The sequence below is a fragment of the Scyliorhinus torazame genome, chromosome 1 (assembly GCF_047496885.1).
Source record: "Scyliorhinus torazame isolate Kashiwa2021f chromosome 1, sScyTor2.1, whole genome shotgun sequence".
Lineage (NCBI taxonomy): Eukaryota > Metazoa > Chordata > Chondrichthyes > Carcharhiniformes > Scyliorhinidae > Scyliorhinus > Scyliorhinus torazame.
The window spans coordinates 27,714,758-27,727,167 of NC_092707.1; the positions used below are offsets into that span (position 1 = coordinate 27,714,758).

The 12,410-nt window shown below is 49.9% G+C and overlaps 1 protein-coding gene across 2 annotated transcripts in view; it reads right to left on the minus strand.

Moving 5' to 3' along the window:
• The window catches only part of myo1ha (myosin IHa), a 153,696-nt gene that overhangs the window by 122,072 nt on the left and 19,214 nt on the right, over positions 1-12,410 (minus strand). For both annotated transcript variants that reach the window (XM_072478208.1, XM_072478122.1), the window contains exons 3-5: positions 11,368-11,483; positions 8,698-8,896; positions 69-149 (exon numbers count right to left, since the gene is read on the minus strand). In XM_072478208.1, the coding sequence (XP_072334309.1) occupies positions 69-149; positions 8,698-8,896; positions 11,368-11,483 (396 nt within the window). The remainder of the gene's footprint in view (positions 1-68; positions 150-8,697; positions 8,897-11,367; positions 11,484-12,410) is intronic.

Consider the following 12,410-nt stretch of genomic DNA (forward strand, 5'->3'; position numbering starts at 1 on the left):
TCCATTGTGCATTGTGAGACTTAACCCTTAATCTTGGTTTCTATGTTCATCCAATATAGGGCTCATACCGTATAGCTGAACTGGATATCCATGTATTTCCCAAACCGGCTGGAATTATCATTCCTTAGGGTCTTGGCATTCCCAAACGCCTGAAATAAAATACAATACATGCCATTGGAAACATTTATTTGGAAACCACATTTGCAGGGGTCAAGGATAGATGGCGGGGATGGGGTTGGGGGTTGGGGGCGGGGGGGGGGGGTGGTTGGGGGAGTGTTGATGCCAACTTTTGTTTGTCTTTTCTAAACCAGGGGATAGGTTTTCAAGTGTCTGTGGGAGACAGGTCAAGTGTGGGTGCGCTTTGCAAACAACACCCTGGGTTGGCATGTGAGTCCCCGGACCGTGCCTCAGTTCCCCAAATGCCTCCAATTAACCGCCCGTTAAGCTTGTTAGGATCCCGGATGAGAACCCAACTATTTGCAATTTATAAAATTGTGAGGAAATGTCACTGCGCCAGAGGAGTGATAACACTGACCAATAGGCATCTTTGGTGTTCAAAAAACTTTAATTTAAACACGACCGACTAGAAAAAATAAATACCCTTTCAATCTGCAGCCTGTTACCCGTGAGGGCAGTGAGTCTTTTCTGTGTTGTACCTCAGTGCATTCCCCAACAATACCTGGACAACATTCAGATATGTGGCAAGTAACATTCAACCCAAGCCAAGTGTCAGCCAATAGCAATCTCCAGCAAGAGAAAATCTAAGTATTTCCTCTTGTGGTTCAATGGCATTAGCGTTACTGAATCCTCCATCATCAAAGTCCCAGAGGTTACCATTAACTAGCAACTTTAGCTGGGGCAGCCACATTCTCATGTCCGCAATGCTGAGGGGGGAATCGTGTGCAAGCCATTGGCTGCGTTGACTTTGATTTCAAAGCCTGTATTTGTTGAACCGGGCCCTAACTGAAAAAGAAACCAAAACTCTATGGGCGCTATTCTCCCCCCACCCACGCCAGGTGGGAGAATTGCCGGGCGCTGTGCGAATAGCACCCGCCGCCCCGACCCCCGCACGCGATTCTCCCACCCCCCCAGAAACCAGCGACGCGCGATTCGCACCGGGCCGCTCGGAGAACCGGCGAGCGGCGCTTCTCCGGCCGGATGGGCCGAGCGGCCGCTACGACACGAAAGGTTCCCGCCAGCGCCGTCCACCCCTGGTCGCTGCCGGCGGGAACTCTGCAGGAACGCTGTGGGAGGGGGGGGGGGCATCTTCACCAGGGTGGCCTCCGATGGGGTCTGGCCCCCGATTGGGGCCACCGATCGGCGGCCCGGCCTCTCCCCCCCCCGGCCTACCTCCTTCCGCGCGTGGCCCCAGAACGCCGGCACATGTTGGTGAGGGGCCGGCGTGCGTAAGACGTTCCCCATGCATGCGCAGGATGGCACGGCCCAACTGCGCATGCGCGGGTTGGTGTGGCGCCCATTTGGTGCCACATAAGGACGCTGGAGCGGCGTGAACCGCTCCAACGCCGTGCTGGCCCCCCGTGGGGGCCAGAATAGGTCGTGTCCGGGCCCTGTTTGCACTGTCGAGAAATGCGACGGCGTTCACGACGGCGCGAACACTTGGAGAATCGCCACCTACGTTTCTGGAAAAAGGAAGTTGTAACACTGGATTCCTTGCTGTGATATCAGACTTCTGGGAAGTCAGACTGTGACCTCAGGATGATATGGAAACGGAAGCTGATTGGAACTGGAAAATCCTTCCGAGATCCAGCAGGAAAACGCAGCCAGACTGAGGAGCTGTTTGTGTTTGTGTGTATGACATCTAAAAAAGGAATGAAAAATTAATATTGGGTTTAGCAGTAGGGATAATGAAATAAAGTTACTGTTGCTGCTTTGGTTGGTACCAGAGCTGGCCATACTGTGTACCGGGGTGTTATTGAGAGGTTAGATAAATGTGACTGTGGGGAATCCACACCATCAGGACTGTCATGAAATGGGCCAAGGAAGCTGTGCAGATGTGCACCTCTTTTTGGGGATAACTGTTCTGGTGGAACTCAAAATAAATAAAGTTGTTGATGGAGGTGACTTGTTGATTAAGTCCTGCAAGAGAAAATGGAGTTGAACTCTACCTGCGGAAGATGGAGTTCTGAAAGACTTTGGCGTTGCAGATGGTGCTATATGCACTAAGGCAGCGATGGAAAACCAAGGCTAGTGGTCCTCCTTCATCTCAGTGGGCCGCATAATTGAAATCTGGCTTGTTCATTAATCATGACCCCATGGTCACGATCTTCCCAAAAGGGAACAAAGTTCCCTAACGAGCGCGATTAGCCGTATATTTCCCGGTACTCGCAGTGCTGAGAAACACGTGACTATTCAACGCTACTCATGTTAAATAAGATGCCTAAACGGGGACTGCGCGGCCGAGGCCACACATAGCCCTGTTTTTTACAACGGGGTGCTCTGCTCGCTGGAACTACCCGTTGTAGCAAGGAATCAGGACGTCATTTTTAAGTCAGCGATCTCCAAGGCCCGAACGTAACATGCGAGGGTCCCTGCACCCTCTAATACCCAGGGTGGGCAACCACAGCCCATTCGCGTGTGCGCAAGAGATGCCATCTTGGCACAGCCAAACTGGCACCCTGGCAGTGCCCCTGCCAGCTGGAAGTGCCACCTGGATAACATCCTGGCAAGGTGCCAGGCTGGCACTGCAGGGTACCTAGGTGGCACCAGAGGGCATGCTGCTGGGGGCCTCCGGTCCCCTTGGTGACCCCCACGAGTGCCGTTCTATCTGCTCCCCGTTTGTGGTGACCAGTACCAAACGGCGCTCATCCGAGTTCACTAAGGCGAAGGGATTGAATCCCAAATCCTCAGGTCACCAGGAATCTACACATTAGAATAAGGCTCACTGCTTCGCTCTAATATGCAGATTTTCCAAAAAGTGATCCCGCCCATTGTGGGCGGGATTCTCCTTGCAACGTCTCGTGAGGTTGCGTTGAATCTTGCGAGAAGTTGTGAGCCGGGTAAACCCTGGGAAAAACGCTGACATTTCACCGGCCATGCTGTGCGCGGCGAGCTGCTTGTCTAGCGCAGCGTGGCCGGAAGATCGCACCCCATGAAAAACATTTAATGCACACCAAAAATTTCAGAATGAGGTATTGAGAACATGCGTAACCATTAATGGAACTGTTAACATTCAAATGGTGAAAACAAAATGATTTACACTTTGATTGGAAGCAGAGGGAGCACATGGCTCCCACAGTCAATGTTGTGAGCAATCAGTATGCACCTCACATCACTTGCCCTCGCTTTATGTGTGAATCATTTCAGTCATACTGGTGGGGAAAAAAATCTGTGAACAAAAACCAGCGGAATTGGGCAACCCTGCATGTTGCAATGGTCAACAAAATGCCTCGTGGGCTGTACTTGGTACCCTGATAGGCCGCATGTGAGTCACGGGCCACACCGTGCCTACCCATCGGTGATGTACAGGAATGTGTTACACTGATATGGTACAGGCCCTGTTTTGAGATTGCATCTTAAGGCACATTACCAGAGGACAGTAGAGAGAGCTTTACTCTGAATCTCATCAGCACTGTACACAACCTCAATGCTGATGGTCAAAAATGGAAATGTTCCAAACTGAAAGATATTCGGCAGTATTCTCATTCCTGAGACTATGGGTGGTATTCTCTGTAGCTGGATTCCGAAATCAGGATTGGCGATCGGGCAGAGTATGGCTTCCTTCGCTGGATTCGGGGCAGGCGCAGGTCCACGACGCTCCGGCTCCTCCAAATCGGCGTCATTGGGACGCAGCCGCGTGCAGTCGCACGGCCGTTGACGCGTCATCAGCCGGCCCACCTGCAATGCTCCGCCCCCGATGGGCCGAGTTCCCGATACCGCGGGCCATGTGTGGTTCCAGCGGTCAGGAACCTGGCGTGCCGGCTGCGGACAGTGCCCAGCGGCCCACACTTGTCCGGGATCCGTGCCGCTGGCTGGGGGGGGGGGGCTGCTGCTAGGGCTGGGGGCGGGGGGTGAGGAGTGACCCGGGGGTGGGTTTGGGTTCGAGCGCAGCTGGTGTCACATTTTCCGACACAACTGATGCAGCTCGTCAGCCCTGCGCATGCGCGGCTCGGGACCCGGCGATTCTCCGGGCGTTTTCCGCACAATCCACGAGTGTTCTTCAGCCGGTGCTAGCCCCTCACCAGTATGGAATTGGTGAAGGGTTTGCACCGTTGTGAATCACCCGTGGGTTTCCGTTTTCGCCGGCACTTAGTCTCAAAAACGGAGAATTCCGCTCTATATTCTTCACCTTCATGAACATAAAAGTTTATGAAAAGAGCAAGCATGTTCTTAATTGTCCTTTTTAAAACCGTTTGGGAGTACAAAACTTGAATATTGCTGGAAAATGACCTGTTTATGAAGCTTGTTCATTAGGACAAATGCAAGAATGCTAAATTTCAAACTATCACAACAATTTATACTGCAGGAGAAAGTGGTGCTGAATTTCAGTACCAGCGTGATGCCAGTTACATAAGTCGCAGCAATTGGCTGATCAAATCAAACGACTTGTTCCTTCAGCTACTGCACATACCACACTCAACCAGCCTGCGCATCAACACCCAAAATTAAATGTCTATTAGGTATGATGCGGTGATTGGCAGAACTTGCTGAACAACTCTGTGTGTGTTAAACTAACAACCAATTTAGGCTAAGCAAAGTATTGTGGATCATGGAATCTGAAACAAGAACAGAAAATACTGGAAAACCCAGCAGGTCTGGCAGCATCTGTCGGGAAAGAAAACAGAGTTCATGTTTCGAGTCTGTTTGGCTCTTCATCAGATCTAAAGAGAGGGAGAATGTGTTGGACATTAAACTGTAGCTGGGAACAAGATGGAGCAACACTAAGAACAAGATGGCCTGGTGCGGGTGGTGGGGGAGGGGGGGGGCAAGGGAGGGTTATTGCATGTTGTATTGAGACAATAAATGTATGGGATATTTTTTTTTAAAGCATTTAAGATGGAAAAAGGTCACAGTATAAAGTTGTTGAACTCAATGTTGTGTGCTGAGGGCTGTAATGTGCCTCATCGGAAGTTGAGATGCTGCTCCTCCTGGTTTGCGTTGGGTTTCACTGCAGCACTCCAGCAGGCCGAGATCACGCAACAGGAAGATTGGGATCATACTTGCGGACTGAGTGGTGCTATTCTGCAAAGCGGTCACCCAGTCTGCATTCAATTTCCCCAATGTAGAGGAGATCGTATTGGAGCAGCGAATACAATAAACCATGAACCAAATTGTAGGGAGTGCAAGTGAAACGCTGTTTAATCTGAAAAGAGTGTTTGGGGACTTGAACGATGAGGAGGTAAAGGGGCAGGTGTTACACATTCTGTGATTGCAAGGGAAGGTGCTGTGCGATGGCTAGTTGGGCATGATGGAGGAGTGGACCAGAGTGTTAAGGAGGTTGCGGTCCCTATGGAATGCTGATGGGGGTGGGGGGTGAGGGGGAAAGATGTATTTCGTGTTGGCATCATGCTGGAGTTAGTGGAAATGACGGAGGCTAGTGAGGTGGAAAATGAGGACAAAGGGGCATGGTTCTGGGAGGGAGGGGAAGGGGTGAGGACAGAGGTGCGGGAAATGGGTGAAACCCGGTTGAGTGCCCTGTCAATCACATAAAGCGGGGGAACCTCAGTTATGGAAAAACGCTGACATTTCAGAGGCACCATTTTCAAAGGTGGCATCATCAGAACAGAGGCGGAGAAACTGGGAGAATGGATGGAGTCCTTACAGGGAGCGGAGTGTGAGGTGCTGTAGTCAAGGTAGCTGTGGGAATTGTAGGTTTATAATGAATATTGGTGGTCAGTCTATCACTAGAAATGGAGACAGAGAGGTCAAGGAAGAGAAGAGAAGTGTAGGAGATGGACATGTGAAGGTGAGAGAGGGGTGGAAATTGGAAGCAAAATCGATACACGTTTGCAGGTGAAGATAAGAGCATGAAGCGGCACTGATACAATCATCAATGTAATGGAAAGAGAATTGTGGGAGCATACCAGAGTAGGGCTGGAACAAGGAATGTTCCACCATAACCCGGAAAAAGACAGGGATAACCGGGCCCATGTGTGTACCAATAGCTACAACATTTATTTGCAGGAAGTGAGATAAGTTACAGGAGAAATTATTTGGAGACAGGGGGATTTTTTTATCATTCGTTCATGGGATGAGGGTGTCGCTGGCTGGGTCAGCATTTATTGTCCATCCCTGAGGACTTTTAAGAGTCAACCACATTGCTGTGAGTCTGGGGTCACCTGTGGGCCAGACCAGGTAAGGACAACAGGTATCCATCCCTAAAGGACATTAGTGAACAAGATAGATTTTTACAACAATCGACAAATGGTTTCATGGTCATCATTAGATTTTTAATTCCCAACTTTTAAATTGAATTCAAATTGCACCATCTGCCCTGGGCAGGATTCGAACCCAGGTCCCCAGAGTATGACTCAGTCTCTGGGTTCTAGGCGAGCGACAATACCACTAAGCCACTGCCTCCCCTACAGAGGATGACGGGGATTGTTCAGGCCTCTGCTCAAGGAAGAAGCAGGCTATCCTGATGGGGGGGGGGGGGGGGGGGGGGGTGGAGGTGTAGAGGGATTGGACATCCAATGTAAAGACCAGAAGACATAGGAGCAGAATGAGGCCATTCGGCCCATCGAATCTGCCCCACAATTTGATCATGGCTGATGTTTCTCATCCCCATTCCCATAAAGAGGAGGTAGTTAGGGCCGCGAAGCTGGGAATTGCTGATATGACATAGGGCATCAGAGGAATCACGGGTGTAGGTGGGAAGAGACTGGACAAGGGGAAGAGAGCATGGAGTCAAGATATGAAGAGATGAGTTCCATGGTGTAGGAACAGGTTGATATGATGGGTCTACCAGGGCAGTCCTGGTTGTGGATTTTGGGAAGCAGGTAGAAAAGGGCTGTGCGGGATTGGGGGGCTATGAGGTTGGAAGCTGTGGGGGGAAGATCTCCAGGAACAATGAGGTCAGTGGCCATCCTGGAAACAATGTTTGGTGGTGGGGTCATGGTCCAGGGGGAGGTAGGAGGAAGTGTCTGAGAGTTACCGCTCAGCCTCTGTGAGGTAGAGGTCAGTACGCCAGACAACAACAGCCATACCACCCTTGCCAGTGGGTTTGATCACAAGGTCAAGGTTGGACCGGAGAGAATGAAGTGCAGCAGATTCAGAGGGAGGCAGGTTGGAGTGCGTGAGAAGAGCGGAGAAATTGAGATGGCTGATGTCGCGCTGACAGTTCTCAATGAAAAGGTCAAGAAGAGGTAGGGGGTCAGAGGGTGGGGTCCAGGTAGAGGGAGAATATTGGAGTTGGGCGAATTGATGCATTGAACTGGGGGAGGACTCCTGTCTAAAGAAGTGAGCACGGAGATGAAGGAGATGGAAGAAGAATTCAGCATCGTGCCGACCTGAAATTCATTGAGGTGAGGGCGTAAGGGGATGACATAGAGTCCTTTGCTGAGTACAGAACGTTCAAGATCAGAGAGAGACAGGGCAGAGGACATGGTGAATACACTGCAAGGGTTTGGTAGAAGGAATGGAGTCAGAGGGATGGGAAGGTGTGGAGGGTCCCGGATAGGCAGTGGGATCTGCTGGAGCTTAAGTTCCTCAACACCTAAAAGGAAGAGAAAAAGCTTCTTTGTTATGGTGCTGGATGAGGTGAAGAATAAACTGGAACTGGAAACAAGGAGAGCTTTGAGAGAGGGTGTGTTGGTGCTGCTGGGGAGTGTGTATAGATGGTGGCGCATGTTCCTGAGTGTGGAACTCCGAATGTGGCGAGATAAGCAGTCCGAGGAGCGTTGTATGTCCCGGAGAGACCTGTAATCCTGGGAGGATTCAAAACATGAGGGATGGAACTTAGTTGGAATCCAATTTAAAACAATCAGTCAAGGCCATAATATGGCACATTTACACTTGCTAGAAATGACAAATTCATTCACAGGGACCAATTCTCTGAAATCAAGAGGAATATGTTCCAGCCCTGCACCTTTAAATTATTCGGCAGCTTGGGGAACCTACAGTTCACTATTCCTTTCTCCATGGTGATGCCTCGACCAATCAGAGTTAACTTGCCAGCCAATCAGCACCCTTTCCTTCCTGTAGTATACTTTGTTGTGATTGTTTCGAAATTTGGCGGTGTTATGTTAGTTCTGCTGAGTGCAAGGTGTAAATGAAGGCACGGAATCAAGGAGGGGGCATTTGGCATCCCAGTAGTGGGGTGCCACTCATCTGGGGGGGTTTGGGGAGGAGGAACTAGTACCGCCGATGGGGGGAGAGGGCCGAAGGGCCTGTACTGCGCTGTAATTGTCTAAGTGGGGGGTGGCGTCTGAAGGGAGAACCATCAAGAGGGCTCCGAAGCCCCAATGAAATGAAAAAAATGAAAATCGCTTATTGTCAGACGAAGGCTTCAAATGAAGTTACTGTGAAAAGCCCCTAGTCGCCACATTCCGGCGCCTGTTCGGGGAGGCTGGTCCGGGAATGCCAGCGATCTTTGGGAGGGATAGAGGGAGGGGAGAGTTCGCCCGAAATGTAGTAATGTTTTGGAGAATTCCGCCCACAAACTGTGATTTGCTTACTGAGGCTAAAGCTGTGGAGGGAAACACCAATCATTATTCCACTCTCTCTGTCCCAGGTACTCACCTCGAGTGCAGGGTTAGACAGCAGGAGACGGTCTCTCACCACTTGCAGTTGCTCGGTGGTCTGACAGGTCTTGGCATAGAACTCGAGGATTTTCTTTGAGGCTTCTGTCTTCCCTGCTCCGCTTTCTCCGGAAATCAGGATGAAATGGTTGTTATACTCAGTGCACATCACCCGGTACGCGTTGTCAGCAATGGCGTAGCTGCAGGGGAAAGAAGCAGTTTGATCTGCAGTGCAGCTCAATCTTCTCAATGAATCGCTCTTTTCATTCCTTCCACATCTCCCCACCCCCGCCAAGCCCACAGCCACCACTTAGAAGAAGAAGGACAGCAGGCCCCTGGGAGAACCAGCACCTCCCAGCTACCTTTCAACTCGCACATCTGATTTGGATAAAGAACACCGATTCCTTCGTCATCTCTGGGTCTAAATGCTGGAAGTTCTGACCTAACTACTCTCAGCGGGGGCAGCTCCAGTGCACAGACTGCAGGGAGAAGGCCCACCGCCCCCTTCCCAACTAGACATGGGCAATCATTCCCAAGTCCTGAGAATGAGGTTTTCAACAACTTCCCTCCGTTGCTCTCCCCTGGAAGAACTGATGCCTACCGGGATCCCATTCCATGTAACTTGTCCCAACTGTGACCCTAAGTGTTGCATATTTTATATCTTAGAGCCACGCAAAGATGTCACTAGTCTGCAGCAGTGTTTATTTACAGCGCTTTAAGATGTCTACTCCATGCGTCTGGAAAACACTGAGCAATTGTTTACTGGACTAATACCAGGAATGGGCGGGTTACCTTATGTTGAAAGATGGGACAGGTTAGGCTTCCATCTATTGGAGTTTGGAAGAGTACGAGGTAATTTGATTGAAACCTCTAAGGTCCCGAAGGGCCGTGACAAGGTGGATGTGGAGAGGATTTTCCTCTTGTGGATGAATCTAGAACTGGTCGTCACTGTTTAAACATAAGGGGGTCACCCATTTAAGACGGAGGTGAGGAGAAATCTTTTCTCAGAGGGTCTTAACTCTTTGGAACTCTTTTCCTCAAAAGGCCGTGGAAGGAAAGTCTTTGATTATTTTTACGGCAGAGCTAGATAGATTCTTGATTAACAAGGGGGTGAAAGGTTATCGGGGTCGGCAGGAACGTGGGGTTGAGGTTACAATCAGATCAGCCATGATCTTATTGAACGGCGGCGCAGACCCGAAGGACCAAGTGGCCAACCCCTGCTCCTAATTCGTATCTTCACATGAACACTACATCAAGTCATAACCATCAATAGGCCGTATCTATGGAGGGAGAGGAAACCAAAATTGAACCCAATTGTGGCTTCATCTAAAGCCCAAATGTTTCCAGCACTGATTACGAGATTGTGATTGGGAATGCCAGCTAACTTTTCCCTTTCCTGAATGCCAAGGGAACAGGAAATCCAGTTGGAGTTGGAGAGACCTCCACTGCCTCCATGACTGAGGTCAGCTCACTCTGCAGCAGAATAAGCAGAAAATCGAGATGCAGCCTTCTGCGAGGAAAGTACACCCCAACGATGTCATAAACTGCACATGGGTTATATCTGATTGCGTGTTCAAGCGATGCCGCCACAGTGTACTAGAAAGAGCAAACATGTAAAATCTTCCTAATGTGTCTGCAATGTTGCTGAGACTTCGTAGGCAGAGGACATCTTACCTGCCCACTGTGGTTCTGTTAGGCTCAGTATCACAGCAGGCAGTGCACCCTCTTCCAGGATGTTTATTATGATGTGGAGATGCCGGCATTGGACTGGGGTGAGCACAGTAAGAAGTCTTACAACACCAGGTTAAAGCCCAACAGGTTTGTTTCAAACCCTAGCTTTCGGAGCACTGCTCCTTCCTCAGCTGAAAAAGGGCAGCACGGTAGCCTTGTGGATAGCACAATTGCTTCACAGCTCCAGGGTCCCAGGTTCGATTCCTGGCTTGGGTCACTGTCTGTGCGGAGTCTGCACATCCTCCACGTGTGTGCGTGGGTTTCCTCCGGGTGCTCCGGTTTCCTCCCACAGTCCAAGGATGTGCAGGTTAGGTGGATTGGCCATGATAAATTGCCCTTAGTGTCCAAAATTGCCCTTAGTGTTGGGTGGGGTTACTGGGTTATGGGGATAGGGCGGAGGTGTTGACCTTGGGTAGGGTGCTCTTTCCAAGAGCCGGTGCAGACTCGATGGGCCGAATGGCCTCCTTCTGCACTGTAAATTCTATGAAATTCTATGAATCCCGAGGAAGGAGCAGTGCTCCGAAAGCTAGTGTTTGAAACAAACCTGTTGGACTTTAACCTGGTGTTGTAAGAGGACTTACTTAGAATGTTTATTGTGTGGGGAGAGGAGAAATTTCCTATGAGGTTTCTCTAATTAAGCAAGTCATGGGACCATGTAGGCTAAGACACTGGCTCTAGGCATTTGGCCCTACCTTTGTTAACCAAAGTTATCAAGGGACAAAGGTGGGTCTATGGGGTTAGGCCAAAGATTAGCCATGATCTAATTGAATGGCAGGACAGGCCCGAGGGGTAAGTGGCCTGGTCGTCTATAGACTGGCACTGTTTGGAGAATGGAAGGGGGCAGATCGCCCTCTTTCCTCTTGACCAGGGATGGCAATTGTGGTGGGAAAGATTACGGAGAGGGAAGAGGAAATAAATCATTCACAATCTCACGACTCACATATGAGGGGGGAGTTCAAAGAAATTCACTCCCTGGTATAGCTCCTTCTTTTTGTGTGTGTATATATCCAGCTCCTTATAAGGGTTCACAGATACCAGCAGGGTCCCAATATATGTCTGAAGAATAAAAAAGATTTCAATTAGGGAAAGGTTAAAGTGTGATGCTGTTGAGCAAACATTTACTGACATGCCATTATGTTGGTGTGTTCCAAAGTTTTGTATCAGGTTGAGTCTCAAATTACCTTCCAATGAAGTGCCTTGATGTGCAGGTTAGGTGGATTGGCCATGCTAAATTGCCCCTTAGTGTCCAAAGTTGTGCAGGTGTGGCGGGGTTACGGGCATAGGCCGGGGAGTGGGTCGAGGTAGGCTGCTCTTTCAGTGGGTTGTTGCAGACTCAAAGAACAAAGAACAAAGAACAAAGAAATGTACAGCACAGGAACAGGCCCTTCGGCCCTCCAAGCCCGTGCCGACCATACTGCCCGACTAAACTACAATCTTCTACACTTCCTGGGTCGGTATCCTTCTATTCCCATCCTATTCATATATTTGTCAAGATGCCCCTTAAATGTCCCTATCGTCCCTGCTTCCACTACCTCCTCCGGTAGTGAGTTCCAGGCACCCACTACCCTCTGTGTAAAAAACTTGCCTCGTACATCTACTCTAAACCTTGCCCCTCTCACCTTAAACCTATGCCCCCTAGTAATTGACCCCTCTACCCTGGGGAAAAGCCTCTGACTATCCACTCGGTCTATGCCCCTCATAATTTTGTATACCTCTATCAGGTCGCCCCTCAACCTCCTTCGTTCCAGTGAGAACAAACCGAGTTTATTCAATCGCTCCTCATAGCTTATGCCCTCCATACCAGGCAACATTCTGGTAAATCTCTTCTGCACCCTCTCTAAAGCCTCCACATCCTTCTGGTAGTGTGGCGACCAGAATTGAACACTATACTCCAAGTGTGGCCTAACTAAGGTTCTATACAGCTGCAACATGACTTGCCAATTCTTATACTCAATGCCCCGGCCAATGAAGGCAAGCATGCCG